General features: G+C 44.0%; 1 protein-coding gene across 1 annotated transcript; it reads right to left on the bottom strand.

Annotated features, from left to right (window-relative positions):
* Nucleotides 1–13,355: 13,355 nt before the first annotated feature.
* On the bottom strand, nt 13,356–20,266 carry LOC134290734 (uncharacterized). The gene is made up of 3 exons (XM_062857925.1): nt 20,224–20,266; nt 20,081–20,157; nt 13,356–20,017 (listed from the first exon to the last, which is right to left on the bottom strand). The coding sequence occupies exon 3, from the start codon at nt 19,758–19,760 to the stop codon at nt 13,356–13,358; it is 6,405 nt and encodes a 2,134-aa protein (XP_062713909.1). The 5' UTR covers nt 19,761–20,017; nt 20,081–20,157; nt 20,224–20,266.
* Nucleotides 20,267–25,196: the final 4,930 nt, after the last annotated feature.

Genomic DNA, 25,196 nt, shown 5'->3' with positions numbered 1-25,196 from the left:
CTAAATTTTGCGACCGTCACGAAATTATGAAAGATTTTGCACGCTAATAACTCAGCCATTTATTGACCGATTTTTAAAATTTTGCCATCAAACAATCGCAAAACTATGTCCCTTTCATGTCAAATAGAGAAAACTATTGATTTTCAACAGCAAACTATTGAAAATTGCGGAAAAGTGAACCTATGTTTTAATTTTATCCAGCCAATCACGAGCGAGCACATTTTTTGGGTTTTCTCGCTTGGTATATAAGTTATTGTCTTCTTCTCATCTTCCATCATTCTTCCGCGACACCTCGAGGGGAACAAATCGGAGGACTGCTAGCCAGTTTCTCCGCTTGCTTCTCCCTTCAGTATGCTTTGGCTAGCCGAGCGTGGTGGTCGTCGGCTGTTGCCACTTGCCTTGCCAGTCGTCGTCGCGTCGCCGTGCGCGGTACCAGTTGGGCCGCCAACCAGACCGGATCAGCTCTGCGAAAACTTTCTTCATTCTGGCTTCATCGGGCGTCCGGGAAGTGCAAGCCAACATTGGAATCAACAAAATTACACCGCTGGACGCGCTTGCAGTAATACTTCTCTGTGGTAATACTGCAAGTAAATTAAAACAGCCCTTGAAAGGGCTACGAAAATGTCCCTTGGGAGTGAATCGAATAATTTTCTCAGGAGGAAAGCCTCCTTCAGTATGTTTTGCCAAGGCGTGCGCGGTGGTCGGCGGCTGGCTGATGCTAGTCGTCATGGCAACGCCGTGCGCGGTACCAGTGGGGCCGCCAACCGGTTCACACCGGATCGGATCTCTGGTAAAATTTTCTTCATCGGGCGTCCGGGCAGCACAAGCCAACATCGGAATTAACATAATCGTGAAACGCGCTTGCAGTAATACTGCAAATAAATTAAAACAGCCATTGTAAGGGCTACGAAAATGTCCCACGGGAGTGAACCGAATAATTTTCTCAAGAGGAAAGCCCGGGACACACTGCGCTTTGTCGCAACAATGAGATATTCAATTCAAAATTTAATGTGCGAAAACTGTGCTAGGGTTGTTTGACAAGGAAAACATTTTCTTCAACTCAGATGATGAAGAAATATTCATTTTGATGAAATGTATTACTCAGTGTTGCCATATTTCAATGTGTGTAGGTCTTCGCAAAATTCTTAAATGTTCTTTACAATTTGCCCGAAAAATTTGCATGATTTATAGAAATTATTTGTTAAACATTATAATTGTGCTGATCGATTTGCAAAAGCTCAATCAGATAATTATAATTCGAAAGAAATTGGTATGCATTGTGCAATAATCTGTATGGCATCACTAATTTTCACCCCTCTTTCATCTAACCAATCACGTGCGAGAGGGGAATTTGAACCTCTTTGCCGTTTTTTTTTTTTTTTTTTTTTTTTTTTACCGTTAAATTCATATTTATTTGATTCATTTTTGCTCTACAATTATTTTTTGGACATTTTAAGTGATTAGTCTAATAACTCTACATCTTAAGTATAACATTTTCTTTGAATAATCAGAAGCTATTTTTACAATGGAGGAATGTACACTAATTTAACATGTTGGTCCTTAAGACTCTGGTTTATAAAAAAAGAAAAGAAATTTGATAACCTACCTAACTACAATCTACAAATTTGATAACCTACAATTTTTTTTTTTCAAAGGACCTAATGAGGGGGAATCAGGTCCCGAATGATTTGTTGGTCCGATGCTTGGCAACGCGCCCTGAACCTATGGATAGACTCACCAAATCTCTGATCAAGGGTTTTTATTCCGGCCAGACGATGAACCTCAGAATTTCGCATTCTCCACGGGCAGTTCATTATCATCCGCAAGAACTTGTTTTGCACCCTTTGGAGTTTTAAGTGGTGGGTTTTCGCGCAACTTTCCCAGACAGGGACGCCGTATTCAATGACCGGTAGTACAATCTGTTTATAGACAGCAAGCTTGTTCTTCAACGACAAGGTTGATCTGCGGTTGATCAATGGATAGAGCAACTTTAGCAACATGTTGCATTTAGTGACGGTTTTGTCAACCTGCTGTCGGAAGATAAGCTTGCTGTCCAGAGTTAGTCCTAGGTAATCGGCTTCACTAGACCAATCCACCGTTGTTCCACCTAGGGTGATTTTACAATCCTCAGCCGGAACAAGTCGGGGGGATTTGGAATGGGGGAAGAGGATGACCTGGGTCTTCGCCGCGTTGATGCAGATCTTCCAGTTGATCAGGTAGTCTGACAGAACATTCAGGTCTCGCTGGAGTCGTGAGGTGAGCGCCCTAATGAACCTTCCATTTTGGACGACTGAGGTATCATCGGCGAACAACGATAAGGAACTATTCTCTGGCAACGGAGGAATATCCGAGGTGAAGATGTTGTACAACAGCGGACCTAGTATACTTCCCTGTGGAACGCCGGCGGGGATGTTGAGCGGATCGGAGTTTGCTCCTTGGAGCGAGACTCTGAATGTCCTGTTCGAGAGATAGTTGCTGATTATTTTCACCAGGTAGGTGGGTAGATTGAATCGGTGCAGCTTGTACACCAGGCCATCATGCCAGACGTTGTCGAATGCTTTTTCGACATCGAGCAACGCCATAGCAGAGGTTTTGGAGAGGGACTTGTTCCGTCTGAGGTTGTTTGCTACTCGGGTCAGCTGGTGCACGGTTGATCGACCGCGTCGGAATCCAAACTGTTCCTCGAGTAGGATGTTGTTTTCTTCGGCTGATGTTAAAAGGCGCCGGTAGATGGCTTTCTCAAAGAGTTTCGATAACCCCGAGAGAAGGCTGATGGGACGATAGCTCCTTGGGGAGGAAGGATCTTTCCCAGGTTTCCTGATGGGAATGACTTTAGCCAGTTTCCACTGCGACGGGAAGTGGCTAAGTCTTAGGCACTGGTTAAATATCACAGCCAGATGATCAAGGAATCTGTCACTCAGGTGTTTCAGTTCCAGATTTAGGATTTTGTCGAAACCTGGGGCCTTCATGTTCTTGGAGGTCTTGACATAGGCCGACAGTTCATCAGCTGAGATTCTCAATTCATCCGAGAAATCATTGGGAATCTGGTGTAGATTTTGAGCATGCTGGTTAACTGCAGCTTCGTGTGAACTGACGATGTCACGTCCGAGATTGTGGGAGCTGATGAAATGCCGACCTATTTCAGAAGCCTTCTCTGCTGGGGTTATCAATCGGTCTTTGGTGCCGTTCAGTGGAATCAGCAGTGGAATTGGTCTAGGTTTGGTTTTTAAGATTTTTGTCATTTTCCAGAATGGCTTAGCGTTGTCTGGGAAAGAGCGGATCTTATTCGAAAAATTTTTATTTCTGAGGTCCACCAGTCTGGCCTTGATAATTTTGGTCATGCGATTGCAATCACTTTTCAGTGCAGGCAGACCAGTACGCTGGTACTGCCTGCGGGTGGTATTACGTAATCGGATCAGATCTTTAGTGAGTCTATCGATAGGGAGGGTGTTGCTTACCTGGTTGCACACTGGTATGTGCAACTCCCTGGCCCGGGTGAGTGCCTCTTCGATGCTCTGGAGCTGCCTGTCGATGTCCTCAGGATTTTCGAGCGGGGCCTCGTAGTCGACGTAGGAGTCAACTTGCTGCCGGAACTGCTGCCAGTTTGCTTGATGGTAGTTTCGCTTGGTAGTTGGGTGCCGGAGGACGGATGAACCAACTTCAGTTACCACCGGGTAGTGGTCCGAGCTTAGTTCGTTGATCACGACCGGCTGGTCGATGTTGGTCGCCATGTTTGTCAGGAATATGTCGATGATCGCGTGGGACCCAGTGCTGCTCAACCGGGTGGGAGAGTCCGGGCTCAGCATCGTGTATAAACCTTCATCCAGTTCCTTCTGGACGACGATTCCGTTGCGATTCCTGCAGGCATTCCCCCAGGCTTCATGTTTCGCGTTTAGATCCCCAGCGATGATGAACCGCCCCTGCCGCCGAGTCAACTTGGAGAGGTCGTTCCTGAAGTCCAGTTGGGGGGCTTGTTTGGGACAGTAGGCTGCAATGATGGTGATCGGTCCGACGGAGGTGCTAACCTCAACACCAATGGCTTCGATAGTTTTCGTCTTGAAGCTCGGCAGCAGGCGGCAGTTGATGTTGTTGCGGAGTGCGATGGCGACACCACCCCCTCTAGCTTCAGTCCGGTCTAGTCTCACTAGCCGAAAGTCAGGAAAGTAGATCTTCACTTCCGGCTTGAGATGTGTCTCGGTGATGACGCAGATGTCGATTTTGTGTTCATCAAGGAAGTCGATGAATTCTAACATTTTGCTCTGTAAAGAGCAAGCATTCCAGTTGCAGATGGTGATGGACTCTTCAGGGCCCATACTTGGTGACGAAGTTTAGAAGCACCATGGTGGATGCTTCGAGTTGCTGTTCTTTGGAGCGGCAGCCATGCAGCGCTCGATACATGTTTCGGACGAACTCCATCATCTGCTCCGGAGTGTAGAGTTCATCGTCGACATCGCTGGTGGGAGGCAGCTTGTTCTCGATGTTGCCCCAGCCTGGAGGGGACACACTGGGCCCGGGGGAACCCCAAGCTGTAGTGGATGGTTTCGTTGGTGCCGCTGCGGCAGCTGCGAGGCGAGGCTGGACCGAGGGTGGAGGGGGCCGGGTGGCTTGACGCTGGTTTGGTTGTAGTGGCGGTAGGTTCGGAACGTTGTACCGAAGCGACGGGAAGTGTTGTTCTGTCATCGGTGGAGGGGGGCGCCGTTCGCGTCCTCGCTGGTTTCGGGAGGATGCCTTTTTGCGGATGTCCATGTATTCCGCACGCTTTGGGCAGTTGCGAGAGTTGCCCTCGTGATTTGCGCCGCAATTGGCGCACTTGGGATCCGAGCCTTCTTCCATGTGTTGGCAGTCGTCGGTTGAGTGCCGTTCGGCACACTTACCACACCGCGGGTGCATGTGGCAGTTTCGTGTGCCATGTCCGAACGCCAAACAGTTTGTGCACTGCGTTACTCCTCTTCGCTTCGGCTTGTATCGCTCCCACTCGACAATGATGTCGAAGAGAGAACGAACTTTCTGGAGATCTGCCATGGTGGTAGAGCCCTTCTCCAGGTGGACCAGGTAGAGGTTGTCCCGATGGGTTTCACCGCTCAGTCGCCTGATAGGGAAAACGTTGATCGGTTTGAGCTTCGCTTCCTTCAGTTCAGCTACGATTTCGTCCGGGGGGAATTCCGCCAATCCATGGATGACCACCTTGAACGGCTTTTGTCCAGGGTTGTCATGTGTGTAGAACTCATGCCCTTGCTGCTTGAGGTGTTTGGCCACCACCTGGTAATCATCCATGGTGGAGCAGACGATCTTCGTGCCCGTGTTGCAGAGCTTGAAGAGGGGGTGTACTTGTTTCGCCGTTAGCTCATTCCTGAGCACCGCCACAGCCTTCGTCGAGGTGAAGAGAGGGGGAATTTTCACTTTCCTTTCGATGCTGCCGGAATCCTGCGGCAGGGTGGCGAATTTGTTTTGGGCCAGTAGCCTGGCATTTGGGTCCGATTGGTCGATGTTCTCCTTCCTGGGTCGTTTTGCTTTGCTTCCTAAAGCAGATGACGCCGCCGAGGGGCCGGGGGCTGAATCTGCCGGGCGGGATTTGCGACTCATCGCAATGGGCCGCTGAAAGTTGGCTTCGGTCCTCTGAAGCTCCGATTTTTGGTGGGCTGTGTGGAGCAAATGTCCAAGCGCCGGAGAAATATCGCGGTGGGGATGCGAAATTTTCGCGGGAAAAATGCACGAGAAAAGCACGAGAAGCCAGTCGAAAATTGTCGTGGCAGACACACGTCCAATCCGACCGAACGCACGCGACAGAATCAACCTCTTTGCCGTACAGCCGTCTAGTATATAAGTTATTGTCTTCTTCTCATCTTCCATCATTCTTTTGTGATACCTCGAAGGGAACGCATCGGAGAACAGCTAGCTAGTTTCTCCGTTTGCTTTTCCCTTCAGTATGCTTTGGCAAGCCAAGCGCGGTGGTTGTCGGTCGGTGGTTGCGCTCTCGTGTGCTCACCTTCGCATCGTCGTCGTGCGCGGTGCTACTGGAGCCACCACCAACCGGTTCACACTAGTGCACGGCAAAACTGACACGACACGACAGCAGCGAGGGCTTGCTGTCCCGTAACGCAAAGCAAACGCTGCCATTCTGGATTTGATTGTCATAACTACCGGATTTTACCTCATGTACGCAATAATTGAACAATTATTGTTCAGCATATAGATTTAAACAGCCCTTCTAAAGGCTTCGAAAATGTTTTCCACAAGAGAGAACCGAATAATTTCCAAGGGTCACACAAACTTCTTCTAATCTTTCATCATTCTTTCACACCTCGAGGGGAACGCATCGGAAGACTGCTAGCCAGTTTCTCCGTTTGCTTCTCCCTTCAGTATGCTTTGGCTAGCCGGGCGCGGTGGTCGTCGGCTGTTGCTAGTCGTCTTCGCATCGCTGTACGCTGTACCAATGGGGCTGCTAATAAGTTCACACTGGATCAGATCTCTGGTGCGGCAGGAGCGGAAACTTTCTTCATTCTGGCTTTATCGGTCGTCCGGGCAGCTTTGCACTAGCCAACAAAATTATACAGCTGGATCACGGTTGCAGTAAAACAGCCCTTGTAAGGGCAACGAAAATGTCCCACAGGACCAGGAGTGAAAGAATAATTTTCTTAGGAGGAAGGCCCGGGGCACAAGTGTCAATCACTATGAGCGCTGTGTGAAAATTGAATAGCGCTCCGTCGCAACCATGAGATATTCAATACAAATTTGTTTAAACTGTGCTAGTTGTTTGGCAATTTCGAAAACATTTTCTTCTTTTCAGATGATGAAGAAAATTCATTTTGATGAGATGTATTGCTTAGTGTTGCCATATTTCAATGTGTGTAAGTCTTCGCAAAATTCGTAAATCTTCACAATTTTGCCTAAATATTTGCATGATTTATCGAAATTATACAAATATTAAATGAGATAATTATTCGAAAGCATTTGGTGTTTTGTCGTATAGGAGCTCAATTTTCTGTAAAATTGGTTCGAACAGTTCTTTAGAAGGCCAAAAATTTTCTGAAAGAGGTTACGATGAATTTTCCGAGAAAGTTGCTACCGCCAAGAATTTGAAACCAACAACATCAAAAGCATTCTGTGGAAATTAAACCGCATCTTGTCGCAGAAAAGGCAACATTTCTCTAGTGCGCCCTTTGCACTATTGCATTCCTTTTCATCATAACAAGTGCTTGAAAATTGAGACTATCAAACCAATTATTCTTACAAAGCCTATCATTGTCGCTGTTCTGACATTTGCTGGCAGAACAACGAAATTATTGATGACACATGTAATATTTTTAACAAATTCTTGTTCAAACAGCCCTTTTGAGAGCAGTTTAAAGAAAGAGTAAACGGTAGATTTTCTGACAAAGTGACGCTGGTCACATAAGTGTCAACACCGCCGAATTTCGAAAACTACTCCCAAACTAAATGCAATAGCTTGTCTTATCATCTGGTCGTGTCACCGAATCTGGCGAGTACGCTTTCTTCTTGTGTGTACACAGTATATAGCTATAAAGGAATTTCTTCAAACTTTATTTATAACAACATTTCCAACACAAATCCCCAGAATCCACCAAAATCTTGTAGAAGTTACATTGTTAAAATTAACGGTTTTCAAAACCATTAGCCACTACAAATTCTATTATTGATCCAAAGAAATTGCATAGTAGTCCTTTGTCGTTCATAACAAACTGCTTTACGTAGTTTACGTCATGCGGTTGTGTCTTGTACACACCCCTCTGATTTTTTAATATTTCCCATGATTTCACATCAATGTAAATCCACCCTCCCCGAATTGGGGAGAATTGAAACATCAGATTTATGTGCTTCGGAACCAATCAGAAAATGTAAAATTAATCGCTGGTGGAAAAAAAAATGTTGGAGTGTGTAATTATGTAAGATTCTGCGAATCGCAAACAAAAAGGCATGCACAGTAGAGGTTCATGTAACGCGCTAGTAACCACTTATAGCCCACCGTAATTTTCAAATATCTGCCAACCATTTTGGATGTGTTTTTGTAACAAGCTAAAAAAACTGGCAGAAGTCCTAGTTAAACATTTACAAAAAGTCAACTAAAATGCAAGACAGACGATTGACGAAGAACAGTGATGAGCATACAGTGAGTAGGTGGCACGACGTTGTTAGAGACCAAACTGTATTTGTCTGACCACCCAGACTGATTGCAATTGTTCATGTGAACCCCCGAAACATATTTGATAGTACTGAGTCAGGGTTATCAAAGTCAAGCAAATGATGCACAGATAGAGCATACGAAAACGATTTGGCATTAGGGGATGTGTGCCATCAGCAATCTCACGCTCCCATTTTCATCCTATTCGAAAACAAGCGATTACGGCACCGATTGATTCCGTTATTTTTGTTTTCATGCGTGTTCACTTCTAACAAAAAATACAAAAATAAGAAACAAAACAAACAGCGCTTCAATCCTTTGTTTTTCGTAGGATGAAAATGGGAGCCACATGCTTAATAAGGGAACCAATACCCTACTATGTTTGAAATATTGCTTGTTTTGCTATGTTGGGGAGTGTGAGAAAATTCGATATTCAGACGAATTGATGAATAGTAAATTCACATCGAATGTTGTTAGACCTTTAATTAAGGAGCATCTTCGAATGTTTTAGCATTTTTCTCTCTCGAAGCTTGTTTTGCAATGCATAACACATGGTTTATAGCAAAATCAGGATCCCCTCTCACTTCCAACAAGCTACGTCATTAATAGACGATCCTTCAGAAGGGGAGATTTGTAATGGCAACAGTTTCCAAAGACATGGCATAACTCATTAAATGTTGTGACTTTACCAAAATCCATTTGATTTTCAAAATGTTACTAGTTCATGAAAATTACGATTACATATCAAACTATGCTCAAAATCTAAAGGAAACTACATGGGTGCATAAAGTACATCAAAAGCCTAGTCATCTTGGAAAAATGCATAATCCGAGGGAATCCCATTGCATTGCATGGGCTTGGGAAGTTTAACTGATAGCGCAAATCAAACAATTTCTCAGTGAAGAGCCCTATTGACTTGAGCAACCTGTCTGTATTGACTGACTGATAACTCTTTGAACTCGCCTCTATGGGGTGCATAATTTCGTTAGTTCATACAATTGACAAACGTGTTTCCACGCAAATTTCGTGTGCCAGAAAAACAATTTATTGTCTACTATTATAAAACAGTATAAAGCCCAAGGGTACTGGGCATGTGTTTATTGGCGCATGTTATCAGAGATGTAAAGCCCAAATCAACAGTAATCTCATTCTTTTTTGCAATTAATACACAGCTAAAGGAGGATTGAGAATACATAAAAATACCGCATATTTAGTTAGTTAGTTAGTGGTTTTCAATCGATAAGCTTCTTAGGAAAACCGTTCTCGTCCATAGTTTTCCATAGCTAGTTTAAAGTCCATGAACAGGCGATGCGTTCGGATCTGGTCTACGCTGCATTTCTAGAGAATTTGTCTTGTCGTACGGTTGATCTGATCCATTATCGAGCGGCCGCCGATGAAGTTGGCTTGATAACTTTCGATGAATTGATTCGCTTTATGTGCCAGTCGATGTTACATGACCTAGAATTGTGTGAGCATCATTCCCGGGAGTTTTCACATACTAAAATTTCAATTGAATTTGTATCAAGTATGGAGCGGATGAGCGCAAAATAAAGTGCTCTCAAACAATATAGGTCACAAAATTGGTTAGCAACACGCATGATGAACCCTGGTGTCTTATTTGCCTTTGTATTTATGTAGATGTATCGAATGATTTTGCAAAGATAACTTTTTGTCAAGAATCACACCTAAGACCACGATTTGATTATGTATGCTATACGAAAATTCTATATCATTCATATTACGTCTAAACTTATCACTGAACATTTAGGAAAACTTACAATCAGAAGGTTACAAACACATTATGGAGAAAACGAGTCAGCTGTTGATAACCTTCAATAGAACGTATTTGAAGTATAGTTCCAAATCATCAGAGTATACTAATTTACAGCCTTGAGGGAGTTCACAACATCACTCCCGACAAACTCACAAAATGTGAGTTCTTCCTTCGGAAGGGAAGTAAAGCGTGGGTCCCGAGATGAACTAGCCTAGGGCTAAAAATCTCGTTAATACAGATAAAAAAACCCAGATTTATCCACCTAGTGGTGATAGTGCCTTTCTCGTCGAATATGTACTCATGAACTTTCTGTCGACGTTAGCCAAAATGTTCCTGAATCCTGATAATACTTTATATAGAAAAACAACAATTTTAACAAATCCATGATCGATTTTGGAAACTTATTCATGGTACACATTCCGATGTAATGCTCAAGAGCAAAGCAGAGCTGAAAAATATCAGACCTCTCAGTTGACTGCTTGACCACCTTAACCCTGGTCGTATATTGGGGTCAGAGATGCCAGATATACAGATGTTTCTGTATTATACAGATTTTTGACCTTCTATACAGACAGACAAGATATAGAGTACAGAAAAATACAGAATTTTGAAATGTTATACAGAATTCTCCAGAAAGCATGAAATTTGAAGCTTTTTGCAATAAATTTGTTGAAAACTTTATAAATTGTTGCTTAAACTTTAAAGAATTTATGAAGATTTGTACGTTTTCACACATGTTTTAGAAAAATAAATACCTGCAAAAGTTTTAAACTGTTAGAAAGTAGTACATTTTTGTTGGTTCCTATTGAAATCTAGGACTCTCGGTGTCTGCTATACCCTCAAATACGGCGATACAGAAAAATATGTAATGATACAGATTTTTGATAAAAATAATCTGGCATCTCTGATTGGGGTCATTATGACTCCATTCCATGCACTACGGCAGCGGGGTGAGCGTCAGCTAATGCATGAAGAAGGTCAACACGATTCATGTAAAATGTGATCTTCTTACGAGAAAAATGCAGAAAATGTAAAAATTTCCATTCAAATTTCAATCGCAATGAGAAGAGCGAGCGCTCAACCAGCCGCACTCAAATTGTGAGCAGTAATTTTAGAAGCAAAAGTAGATAGAAGATTGAAAATTGATAAGGTGTTGATGCGATTAGATTTTAATTTTTCCATAAAACGTTGATCCATCCTACTATGCATTTACGCCGCTGGAATCTGAAATGGTGTGATTTGAAGATATAACTTTGGTCACGATTTTGTTCTCTTGCATAATTATTAGATTGTATGTGAAGAAATGGTCAAAGTCTTCATATTTGACCATTTCTTCACTTATAATCTTACCCAACGTTAACAGGCTATCAAAAAAGCCACGATTTGATTTATCGCTTTGACATTTATTTTGTTCACTTTTATAATTCCGCTATTTGATGTGCAGCTTGCATGGGTTTTGTTAAATTTTACGTTTGACCACTTCCGGTGGGACACCTGGAACCAATTCTGGTTGTCTCAAATGTGGTCTGAGATTATGTTCTTGTTAACTGTTCATCGAGTTACCTAAAAAGCTGAAAATTAATGTGATCTGAGGCTATTTTCTTGCTAACAGTTCAACATTTTTTTTTGAAAAACCACGATTTTATGTATCGCATGCATGATTTTGGTTTCTTCTTCTTCTTTATGGCTCGACGTCCCCACTGGGACTTGGCCTGCCTCGCTTCAACTTAGTGTTCTTTGAGCACTTTTCCACAGTTATTAATTGTAGGGCTTTCTTTGTCTGCCTTTGCATGAACTTGTATATTGTGAGGCAAGTACAATGATACACTATGCTCAGGGAGTCAAAGCCTTAACCACTAGGCTAACAGGAGACTTCTATTAAATCACTTTCGAAAGAACATCCGCTACCGATTCCGAAATATTATTACAAGTTCGAGATGTGGCCTGAGACTATTTTCTTGTTGGCCTTACATCAGATTATTAAAAAACGCCGCTATGGTTCAGTTCCCTTCTATATTTCACCTCTTCCGGTGGGCTACTCGTCTCACCTCTAGTTCTGGAACACTACCGGTTCTCCCAAATAGGGTCTGAGATTATTTGTTGGCTATCGTTTATCATGTTACTGAATAAGTCATTGATATGTTACATGTATTGGTTCTCTTTTATATTTGACCATTTCTGGCGGGATAACCGGAATCGGTTCCGTAACACACTGATATGGCTTGCGTCTATTTTTTTGCAACTGTTCATGTTGATGTTCAATCAACAGAAGAAAAGAAGCGGTTTCCAAGTTTTTAATCGCTTTAATAGCCCGATAAAAACTTCCTAAAATTAACAAAATGTTCAGTTTCTTTGGGTTTTTCATTTAGGTTACCGTATCTTACATTTAGTTCTTTTCTCGTAGATCTACAACTTCTTCTGATTCTTCTTTGTCACGTCGGAAACTACTGATTGTTCTTCGGCTATTTCAAGAAATTATTTCTTAATTTTCACTACTTGAAAACATTTCGTTAGGGCAAACTTACCGGTGAACACCGTATCATATATTCAGGAATTTGGAGGTAGCTATCGACTGAGGAATCTGGAAACCTGGGACGATTTTCGGCTTGGCAGTCGCAATTGCAATCAAACGATCAGATATTCTCCTTCATCCGACGTTTCGATGTTTATTACATCTTCTTCAGGGAATTAGAAGTGTTAATCGCTTTCGTTCTGAAAAGCTTTGTGAAAGCATAATCCGTCTAAAACAATATTTTTAAAAAACGTTGGGATCCACTTCTAGAACACTAATAATATTCGCAGAATTCGGTTCGCGCTTCTAACAACACTCAGTGTTGTTAGAAGCGCGAACCGAATTCTGCGAATATTATTAGTGTTCTAGAAGTGGATCCCAACGTTTTTTAAAAATATTGTTTTAGACGGATTATGCTTTCACAAAGCTTTTCAGAACGAAAGCGATTAACACTTCTAATTCCCTGAAGAAGATGTAATAAACATCGAAACGTCGGATGAAGGAGAATATCTGATCGTTTGATTGCAATTGCGACTGCCAAGCCGAAAATCGTCCCAGGTTTCTATATTCAGGAATATATCAATCAAATAGGAATTATTCCATTTAGTTTGATTTTATCAAACCTAACCAAAGAATAGAAGTTTACAATATTAGAATTTAGGGAGTTTAGAATATTGTTTCAATGTTACCATATAGTTGAATCCTTGATGAGTTCAATGTACAGGATTTCAATTAGATAGAAGATGGAATTTTAGCTCAAATTTAGCATTAAGCAATAATGTTTCAATGTCACGCACAACTTAACATCAATCGTTTCTGATATCTAATTAATTGCTAGTCATCTAGCCTCTGATGACGTTTCTTCGGCATCTCGGATGACAACGTCATCTCATATGACAACGACGGGTTTCTACTCGCATCGTATTGTCTCAGTGAGACGCGTCGGCCAAGGGGTCGTCACAGTCCCCCCCGGGTACGCCACTGTTGTGGCTTACCTGTTCTTCGCGTCGAACATCCAATACTGCTAATTTCACCACCGGGCGTTCGTATACTCCTCCGGTGGCTGTTTGAACCGCTGCTGATCTCACCTTGTTATCTCTACCCTTGGTGACGGATATGACCCGGCCCTTGGGCCAACAGTTTCGAGGATGCCCTGGATCTACGATTACCACGATGTCTCCTACCTCGATTGACTTAGCTTCGCTAAACCATTTCGTACGCCTAGTCAGTTCGGGCAGGTAATCGCGAACCCAACGCCGCCAGAAGATGTTCGCCTCCTCTTGTGAAGTCCGCCACGAACGCTTCAACGCCGAAACACTGTCGTCGAGTAATGTTAAAGGTTTAAGGCCGCTGGATGATCCCAAGATAAAATGGTTTGGAGTGAGAACGGGGCCGTCAGGATCTTCTGCCGGCACGTGCGTTAGTGGACGTGAATTGATGATTCCTTCGATTTCCGCAAAAAGGTTACGAAGGATTTCATCGCTGAGAAGACGTTGTGGTTGTATCTGCTGTAAGTTACGCTTCACAATCTGAATGAGCCTCTCCCAGGCCCCGCCCATGTGTGGAGATGCTGGGGGAAGAAAGCTCCATTGAGTATTAGGGCTAACTATTTCCTGCACTATTTTTTCCTGATCCAGATCTGCCAGAGCCGCCTCGAGTTCCTTATTCGTTGCCGTGAAATTCGTTCCTCGATCGCTGAAAATTTGGTTTGGAACGCCTCGTCGCACCATGAAATTGCGGATCGCCATCACACATGAATCCGCGCTCAAAGTATGTGCCACCTCGATATACACCGCTCGTGTCGTTAAGCATGTCACAAGTACGCCCCAACGTTTTTCTGATCTTCGTCCTACTGCCACCGTGAACGGGCCGAAATAATCCACGCCTACGTATGTAAATGGTCTGCTGTAGGCTGCCAGTCTAGCCATTGGTAGATCGGCCATCACTGGGGGTCGGGGAACTGCTCGTTGGTTTTTGCATTTCTGGCAGTTAGTCCTCACCTTACGAAACACAACCCTCAGCTTCGGAATTCTGAACAATTGACGAATCTCGTTCACGACGACTTCGTGATTACGATGATGATAGCGTTCATGATAGCTTCGTACTACTAGCATCGTGATGTGGTGCTCCTTGGGAAGGATAATCGGGTTCTGGGCGTCCATCGTAGCGTACTCACACCTGCTTGTTCTCCCACGCATCCGCATCACTTGCTGCTCATCTAGAAACGGATTCATAGAGTAGATCGAGCTCTGCTTATTAATTGATTTCGTTGCAGCTCGTTCATTTGAAAGAGCGTTTACTTCATCGGGATACGATTCTTTCTGCGCCAACTTGTAGAGGTAGTTTGATGCTTGCTGCAATTCCATGCTAGAGAGTGGGCCGCATGCTCGCTGGATTCTCGTTATTTTGCCCCGACAGTTTCTTGAAAACCGGAACACGAAGGCTACCGTACGGACCAGTCGATCCCAGCTACTGAAATCCTCCACGGCAACACACGATGAAATGGTGGCTCTATGGTGGAATATGTTTGCCCGAATTTCCTCCTTCGTTGACCCAGTTGTAAACGGTTCTACGGGCCAATTGTCAGGATGCTGCCATAGAAATTTTGGACCCTTGAACCACCGACTGTCACTTTCGAGATCTGGCAGTCGTTGCCATTTAGTGGCTTCATCCGCAACATTGTCCTTTGTGCCGACCCACCTCCAATTTGCGATTTCACTGGTTTCTAAGATGTCGCTGACACGGAACGCCACGTACTGCGAATATCGACGATGGTCCGACCGGATCCAGCACAGCACGTCACGAGCATCAGTCCAGAAGAATTTTTCATCTAGTTTGAATGACAAACTGCTGCTCACCGTTTTCGCTAATCTGGCTCCTATAACCGCCGCTTGTAGTTCGAGCCGCGGGATTGAAACAAACTTCAGTGGAGCCACCCGCGATTTAGCTGCTACGATTGCACATTCCACGCTGTTGCCTTGCTGGAACCGTAGATACGCTACCGCTGCATAGCCGTCCTCGCTTGCGTCGACGAAGGTGTGTAGCTGAACGCAGGTTGCCGAGCCAATCGACGTTAAAAGCCTGTAACATCTTGGCACGCGAACATTCTGCACCGACGGAAGAACTTGCAACCAAATTTCCCATTTTTTGTTGAGTTTTTCTGGAATCTCGTCATCCCAGCCGATCCCTGAGCGCCAAATTTCCTGGAGTAGCACCTTGAGGAAGATCAGCAGATTTGCAAGTAATCCCAAAGGATCGAAGATGGCCATGAGTGTTCGCAGCACTTCTCTTTTAGTTGGCCGTCGGGTTCCTGACAGTAGATCTGCATCATGTTTCTGTGATAGCTTGAAGGTGAGTGCATCCGTTTTCGTACACCACCACATGCCCAGAACCTTTTCTGTGGCTAGCTCCGATCCTAGGTTTAGGCTCTTCTCGTCGATCCGCTCGTTGTGCAAGGCGTTGAGCACCGCTGAAGAGTTGGAGATCCAGTTGCGCATCTCAAATCCGGCTTGGGCATGAACATGTCGAACATCTTGAGCTAGCTGAACTGCCTCATCTTCCGTTTCCGTACTCACTAACATATCGTCTACGTAGTGGCACTTGATTATCGCTGTTGCTGCTTCCGGATACTCTCCTGTATGTTTTTCAGCGTTCAGGTTTTTAACGTATTGGGCGCAGCTCGGCGAACAGCACGCACCAAACGTCATAACCTGCATGACGAAAGTACTCGGTTCCGCATCTGTAGGGTTTTCTCTCCACAGGAATCGTTGACAATTTTGGTCCTCCTTCGTCACGTATACCTGGTGGAACATTTCCCTTAGGTCCCCGCATATCGCCACTTTGTTCTCCCGAAACTGGATAAGTACGGACAAAAGGGACGTCAACTGATCTGGCCCAGTCACCAGCATCGAATTAAGTGACACGCCGTTGATTTTGGCTGCAGCGTCCCAGACGATTCGCACCTTACCTGGCTTGTTTGCGTTGTAGACGGGAAAGATCGGGAGATACCAGACCCGATGCTGCCTTTCCTTCAACTCTTGGTCAGTTAACTTGCGGATGTATCCTTTCTCGAGGTATTCGCTGATCTTCGTCTGCAGGACTGTGGCCAGCTCAGGATCTTTTTTCATCCGAGCCTCTAAACAGCGTAAACGCTGTAGAGCCATGGGCTTACTATTCGGCAAGTGCAGGTTGTCGTACTTCCAGAGCAAGCTGCAGACATAGTGGCCGTTTTCGGTTTGAGTAACGGTCTTGAGGATGTTTTCGGCCCGTTGATCCTCGGTTGATGCGAGAGAATGTTTGGGTTTGGAAATCCCTAAACTTTCGATAGAGAAGAACTCGCACATTGCGTCTTGAAGTGCAGCATCATTCGATCCACTACAAAGGCACCTTTGAGGACTGTGATAGCCAACAAATTCTCCTCCTAGCTCTGTTCCACCATGTATGATCCAGCCCAACCGTGTTTTCGTGGCGATGGGCTCGCACCAACCCCCTTCTCTTCCTTTTAGTGGAAGTGCCAAGTTTGCGTTATCGATATCGATGAGGATTCGGGGTTGGACATCTTGGTAGGATTCCACTGGTACTCCTCGCAGGTATGGGTACTGTTCTGCTAACTCTTTCACGTTGACCGATTGATGAAACAGACTGAGATTGGCAACTGTATGCACTTCCTGGAGACGATACTTCTTGTGCCCTTCCTGCGTACCGGAGATCTCAACGCTAAGCCGAATCGAATCGTTCTCCATCCGACCTTGGTTGCTTGTCCACCTTAAGCAAAGGGGTTCCGGCTCTCCACTTAGTTTCAGCTCTTTTGCTAAAGCGTCGTCCATCAACGTATAGGAAGAACCGTCGTCTAAGAACGCATGAGTTCTCACAGCTTTGGTTGGACCATACAGTATAACAGGAACAACGCGAAACAGCATTTTGTTTGTGAGCTTCAGATGTGTGTTGCAGTCTCGTCCCGTTGAGCTCTGCGCAGCAGTCGTTTGTGTAGGAGCGTGGTTTGTTGCGCCTTGTTCCGCGGTCGACGTTGCGTTATCTCGTTGGATATTGTGGAGCAGTTGATGGTGTTTGTATTGACAGCCGTTCTTTCCACAAACTTGTTGAGATTTGCATGACGCCGTGTGCTTTTTCAGGCATTTTCTACACAGCCCAAGTTCCTTCACAGTTGCCCATTTGGAGTTGTAGCCAAGTTCAGCAAACCGTATGCACTTGTCCACGCTCGGGCAGCTACCCTTACATACCAGGCAGGTTTTTGACGCTGAACTGGGTGGCGCAGACTTGACAACCTTATTTGGCTTGAACCGATGGGAATCCTTCTCTTCCTCAGTATGCGTGTTGAGATAGGCTGGATCCTTCTTGTTTCGCTGTGGTCTCGTCTCAACACTCGGTAGTGTAGCAATCGGGCAAACAGCTTCGGCGAGATCGTAGAGCCACGCGGAGAAGATGGTTAAGTTGACGCATGGGACGGTTCGCTGGTATTTCGCCCAGTCCACTTTAATCGACGAAGGCAGCTTTTCGACGAGTTCACGTAGCAATACTACATTGTAAGAGTATTCATCTAGTTGGCAAGCTTCTATTGTGGCGCATAAGTTCTGGACAGATAACGAAAACTCTATGAGTGTGTCCAGTCTATCCGATTTCGGTGGTGGTGTGTTTTTGATTTTTGCCATCAGATTATGTACGATCACATCGGGATTACCATAGAGCATCTTCAATGTGGAAATGATGCCTGGTACGCTCGCCGGATGCAACAGCCTGCATTTGACTGCTTCAAAGGCCTTTCCCTTGAGGCATTTCTGTAGGCGCACCAAGTTTTCCTCAAGCGTGTATCCGCACATGTTCGTTGTGGTGATGAAGGTGGAGTAAAATAATGGCCACTCCTCGGGAGTACCACTAAAGCTCGGAAGCTCTCGCGATACCGCTTGGCGAGCGGCTACTTGACTACGTGACAAGTTATTTGCATCGTCTTCCGTCAGCAATGCCTGCCGAGGGGTCGAACGCAGGCCGGGATTGAAGGGGCCAACGTGCGTCTCATTGTTCTCTAATCTCGACGGAAGATGTGTACTTTCTCCAATCCTTAGCCGCCCTAAATCAGGAATTGGCTGGTTCGGCAACCGATGATGTTGTTCCACGGGTCCTTGCGAAATCTGCATTTGCTGTGCCGGAGGCCGGGACAGGGCATTGTCGCCACGTGGGCGCTGTCGGGGTTCGCCTAACTGAACTTGATCTGGATCGGTCGGCGGTAGCCCTTGCATCCATGTGTTCACCTTCTCATTCAACGCTTGGTCATCTTCCTCATCTCCTTCTTCGTCGTCTTCCGTTGTAGAATCGGTTGCCAGCTCCCTCAGAAGTTGATGTTTCTTCTGGAGATACTCGCGTTTCTTCCTTTGTTCCTCTTCTTGCAGCTTCCTTTCTTCGTCGAGAATTTGTAACTCCAATTGTAGTCTTTTCTCCTTCCTGGACATTCTTGAGCTTGCTATTCCGGAGCGCTGGCTGGCATATTCCTCCCGACCTTGTTTGTTGGTGTCGGATGGCTTGTTTCCAACCAATGCAGGTGCAATAGTCTTGGTTGTCCCTTCGGCTTGACTGATGGTTGGCGTATTTCGCGACGATAGAGGCGTGCTGAACTGTAGAGACGGCATCTGTTGATTTCCACACGAAGGCACTGTGAAACACTGAGCACGTGTAAACACTTCTGGATAGTAACCCGACACGCGCGGATTTGATGGCAGAGTCACATACGAGGAGATTGACAGCGGGGGTGGAGGCAGTCCCGAGGGTAGTGATAGACAAGGCATTGAGGCTTGCGGAGTAACGGAGGTCAACCCCGGTACTACTGGGGCGCGAGCGACTACGGGGGCGTACGTAGAGTATGGGAATTGTAAAACAGTTGGATCATGCGCGAAGGGTGGACCTGCGGTTGAGAAACCGATTTGCGTAGTTGACATTACGGGAGCGGTACTGATGACGCTTGTACTTGTCGTCATCGGGGTAACGACGTAGACGGACGCATTTTGGGGTGCATTTCCAATTAGCTCTGAATGAACGGTTCCCTGGTCATCGGCATGCGTACTTACGGGCGGTGGGGCATCTGAGGGTACCTTTGCAGACGTCTTACGCTTCTTTTTGACTCCTCCTTTAGCAGTCTTGCATGTGGCGCACACGAAGTCGTGATGTTCGATGTCGGCGGTCACGCCCACGCAATCGAAGTGGTACCAGGCATCGCATTTGTCGCACTGGACCATGCGACTGTTGTCCGTACTCGTACACATCTTGCAGCCGGTATCCTTCTCATTGGCAGCGGCCACTCGCTGCTGCTGGTTCCGTCGCGACATTCCGTAGGTGAAGCTTCCAGTGCGGGTAAATGAAGTTTTTATATTGTTGATGTTCAATCAACAGAAGAAAAGAAGCGGTTTCCAAGTTTTTAATCGCTTTAATAGCCCGATAAAAACTTCCTAAAATTAACAAAATGTTCAGTTTCTTTGGGTTTTTCATTTAGGTTACCGTATCTTACATTTAGTTCTTTTCTCGTAGATCTACAACTTCTTCTGATTCTTCTTTGTCACGTCGGAAACTACTGATTGTTCTTCGGCTATTTCAAGAAATTATTTCTTAATTTTCACTACTTGAAAACATTTCGTTAGGGCAAACTTACCGGTGAACACCGTATCATATATTCAGGAATATATCAATCAAATAGGAATTATTCCATTTAGTTTGATTTTATCAAACCTAACCAAAGAATAGAAGTTTACAATATTAGAATTTAGGGAGTTTAGAATATTGTTTCAATGTTACCATATAGTTGAATCCTTGATGAGTTCAATGTACAGGATTTCAATTAGATAGAAGATGGAATTTTAGCTCAAATTTAGCATTAAGCAATAATGTTTCAATGTCACGCACAACTTAACATCAATCGTTTCTGATATCTAATTAATTGCTAGTCATCTAGCCTCTGATGACGTTTCTTCGGCATCTCGGATGACAACGTCATCTCATATGACAACGACGGGTTTCTACTCGCATCGTATTGTCTCAGTGAGACGCGTCGGCCAAGGGGTCGTCACAGTTCATCATGTTACCTTAATAGCCGTGATACCTCAATCGCATGCATGGGTTTGCTTTCACTTTCGGCTCGCAACCGGTTGCGGAACACTACTGATAGTCTCTTAAATTATCTGAGCCTATTTGCTTGCAAACGTTTGTTAGGTTATCAAAAAAGCCGCGCTTTGTTATGTCGCATGCATGGCTTTGGTACAATTCTATATTCAGCCGCTTTCGGAGGGAAACCCGGAACTAGTTTCGGAACTACTGACAGTCCATAATGTGGTCTTAGCATAAAAGGTCATCAAGTTGTCGGAAAATCCGTGATTTGATGTGCCGCATGTAAAAACTATGTCAAATTTTATATACGACCACTTCCGGCGAAACTCCCGGAACCGGTTCCGCAACACTACTGGCTCAGATATGGTCTGAGTCTATTTTATGCCAACCTTTCATTATCACAAAAGCCGCGCTTTGATATGTCACATGCGTGGATTTGGTTCACTTTAATATTTGGCCACTTCCGACAAGACACCCGGAGCCGGTTCCGGAACACAACCGGTTCAGATATGGTCTGGGACTGTTTTCTTGCTAACTGTTCATCAGGTTATCGAAATTGCCGCAGTTTGATGTGTCGCATGCATGGGTTTGGATCACTTTTTTATTTGACCACTCCCAGTGGGTCATCTGGAACCGGTTTCGAAACTCTACCGGTTCAGATATGGCCGGGGTTCTGCTAAACCGAACCAAAGACCATTTTTTGAAAAATTGAGTTTTCTTTACCATTGGATGAAGAAATTGATGATCCTCCTTCCATGTAAAAATGCAGTTATTCTGACAGCTCTTCGTGGAATAAATTCAAAATTTCTGTTTGGCAGAACATACAAAAAATAAAATTGCATCCAGCCAGAGTGAACTGTAAACCATTCCATAGAATCATCGAAATGTTCCAATTTTGGTCCAGATGAAGAACATTTCAAGTTATGCTCATCGCCGTCAAATTTCTTACTTCCAACCGACTCATAGTAACAATCTGTGGGAGAATTGAACACGTTATTAGTAATACGGATGTTGGAGGATACAATTATGTTTCAATGGTGCTGATCGCCATTTTTCCAAATCACATTCAGCCAGACCGAACCAAATCCACTGCATTTTAGAATCTATTTATTCTCAACAATACAAAAATCAACTGGTTTTAAATACCTGCGTTATGTCGACACACCTCATACTGATAATTTAACACAGAAGCCGTCATTGAACAACAAGGCTAATAAGAATAATAAAGCTTGAAAAAAATCAAACACTTGGTTCGCTTTGGCTGATCGAAAAATGGCGTTTTCACGAAAACCATGCTAGAGAAGAATGTTTAGAACTTGATTCAGGCTTAACGACTAACCTTCAGCTAAGTAAAATGACCTGGAGGTAACGTGCTCGGTTATCACTTTAAGGACCCAAGTTCGAATCTCTTTAATATTTTCGATTTTTTTTTGTCTTGGTTCACTTTGGCAGATCATTTTCATGGTTTTCTTCGACCATTATAAATTTGAAGTTCACAAATTGCTCCATTTTCACATCTCAGGACCTCAGGACATGCAAAGACATCATTTAACATAATCACTCTTGCTCTGTGCCTGCACATGCACCGCCTATAAAAAAAACATAGGTGGGAAGGGCTGAGCTGGGAGGGCTTCCGCCGTTCATATTTCAAACTATTTTGAGACCTCCATGCTACCTGCACATGCTCCATGCTATGCGCGTATATTATGCGTCCGACTGATTTATGTAAAGAATTGTGAGTGATATCGATTTCAACTTCATGGACGATGAAAAATCGAGTTTGTTTTTTCACAATCCGAATGGTTTTCTATGAAACAAAGAAACACAGTCAGCCACACTGAACTATAAACCATATTTCAATGTTTTTGTTCAGCCAGAGTGAACTGAGTGTGAAGTACTGAAAAATTAAATGTAATTATATCAATGATTTCAAATAATTTACGTGTATTCTTCGTCTCTGATGATTAATAAAGGCTTGTAAGTTACATGTGTGTGGAAAAGTTTCAAATTATATTAGCTGTTGTTTTTTTGTGAGTGGTTGAACTTTAAGCTTAATTATCTCGGAATAAAGTTTTTGGCGCTTAGTTCGGTTTAGCAGAACCCCGGCCATATGGTCTGAGACTTTTTCAATGCCAACCTGTCATTGGGTTATAAAAAAGTCGCGCTTTGATATGTCGCATGCATGGATTTGGTTCACTTTTATATTTGGCCACTTCCGGCGGGACATCCGGAACCGGTTCCGAAACACAACTAGTTCAGATATGTTCAGAGACTGTTTTCTTGCTAACTGTTCATCAGGTTATCGAAATTGCCGCAATTTGATGTGTCGCATGCATGGCTTTAGTTCACTTTTATATTTGGCCACTTCCGGCAAGACATCCGGAACCGGTTCCGGAACACTACCGGTTCAGATATGGTCTGAGACTGTTTTCCTGCTAAACGTTCATCAGGTTATCCAAAATGCCACTGTTTGATGTGTCGCATGTATGTGTTTGTTAAATGTTTATGTATGGCCCCATCCAAGGGTACTGGTCCGGAACACCTAAATGGCCATAACTCCGGAACGGCTGGATCGATCCAAACCATTTTCAATAGGAAACAATGGGACCAGATTCCGCGTCGAATGACCCGTCGGTCATTAAAATCGGTTGAGGTTTACTGCCAAAAAATGATGTGAGTTTTTTGTACACATACACACACACATACACACACACATACACACACACATACACACACACACATACACACACACATACACACACACATACACACACACATACATACACACAGACATCACCTCAATTCGTCGAGCTGAGTTGATTGGTATATGTGAGTCGACACTCCGGGCCTTCTATCAAAAAGTCATTTTTGGAGTGAACATATAGCCTTTCCAGTACACCAGTGTACGAGAAAGGCAAAAAGGTTCACAACATACGTCGTTAAAAAAAGATAGCAAATAAAAGGTGGCCTAAATTGATGGCTTGAAGAACTCCAAAATAATTGCAAAAAATACGTTCTTGTACCGACCGTTCTTGCATCCACTGACACTGAGGAAGATTACAAGTGGTAGTCGAAATACGCGTATCTGTCAAAGGATAAGCAATTAGGACGGAATTAAAAAGTATGAAAATGATTACACTCACTCGAAAAAAAAAATACGTGATTCTGTGTCTCCTAACAGATAACTTGTGGTTCCATATTTACGATTGGAGCCAAATTACAAGATCTTGCGATACTCCAAGGCGATCCAGTTAGGCTAAAAGTTTCAGGTGAATCATCCTATCAAATACAGCTTAGAGGTCGGTTTATACCGTCTCGTTTTGCACTTCCTCATCCATTCCAGTTATGCAGTACGACGAGCGTTCAAGCAAATTGGTACTCGTAGAACAATCGGAATAGAAAGCCATGTTGATCAGACGAGATGTACGATTTCATTTTACGGAACAGCATCTCCCCTCTCAAAATCTCGAAGAGTTTTTTTTTTGTTCGTATTAACGTGTATTTTAACTTAAATGCTAATTCTGCACTTAAATCTCGAAGAGTTAAGAATCTGTGCACAGGGAGGTTATTGCAAAGTTGACGGTCCTGGTTTTGATGAAGATTATATTCCACAGAGAGCTTCAAAGACTTCATTAGTAGGAAATTGTACTATATCCTTAGAAACAATGTGTTCAGGAACGTTGAGCTGTCTCACCGCCGCTGCCTTGATCCGACGTTGTATTGGAGTTAAACACACTGGAAAAATGATCGGCGAAACGATAACATTTTTCTACGGTTGAGTTAGCGCTACTTTCACCAAGAAACATACCAGACGAATCTCGCTACTAAAATAACCCACAAAGTTCAGATGGTTCACAACTGTTATAAGAACGCCTCTGCCTTGGAATTTATCAGTGCTAATGGTGTAGCGATGGTAGACGTTATAATTATCACCTTGAGCATCGTTGAGCCATGTTTCGGATATCACCATAATGTCGTGCTCTACGTCACACGCTGCAGTAAAGGTATCCTCAGCTCTACTCCGAAGGCTTTTAACGTTCTGGTAAGAAACATGTAGCGAATCTCCCAAATTATCTTCAACGCAAGGATGTGGTCCGTCAGACACTGACACTGGACGGGAAGGCTAGCTTATATTCTGTAAACACAGCACCTCAAAACGCAGAAATATTGAGCTCTGACATAGGTCTCTGAACGAGTTCATTAGTTTAATTTGACGTTTGAGCGGTGCCATGTTTACGTAAAATGAACTCGTTTCCATGGCCATCAAGACAACACGGCACCGCTCAAAAGACAAACCAGTGAACACGTGCATTGGTCCATTGTAGCAAAAATTGAGTATCAAATAAGTAGGGTAAAAGACGGCTTTAGGTAAACTGCTGCTGTTAATAGAAGGTGAATCAAGCCCGTGTAAGAGGGAAGAAGGAGTGAGTTAACATTACCGATGCTCCATACACTAGGCGCCCTTCCTTATTTTGTCGACATTGAGAGAAACCCCTCCCTTGCCACCATTTTAATGCACGTTCCTGGGGTAAATGGACATAAAATATGCATACTATGTATATGCAAAACTAAAATTTTCTGTGATTTTCTCTAAAGGAAGCAATGAATCTGTTTAACGATTTTTCGGGATTAGTTTCGCCTTCAAGTAATAAACCTCATTCACA

Source organism: Aedes albopictus, chromosome 3 (assembly GCF_035046485.1).
Source record: "Aedes albopictus strain Foshan chromosome 3, AalbF5, whole genome shotgun sequence".
NCBI lineage: Eukaryota > Metazoa > Arthropoda > Insecta > Diptera > Culicidae > Aedes > Aedes albopictus.
This window is presented reverse-complemented; position numbering and strand designations above follow the sequence as displayed.

Bases quoted from the DNA above. Each gene is read 5' to 3' on its own strand.
- LOC134290734 (XM_062857925.1), bottom strand. From the start codon at position 19,760: ATGTCGCGACGGAACCAGCAGCAGCGAGTGGCCGCTGCCAATGAGAAG.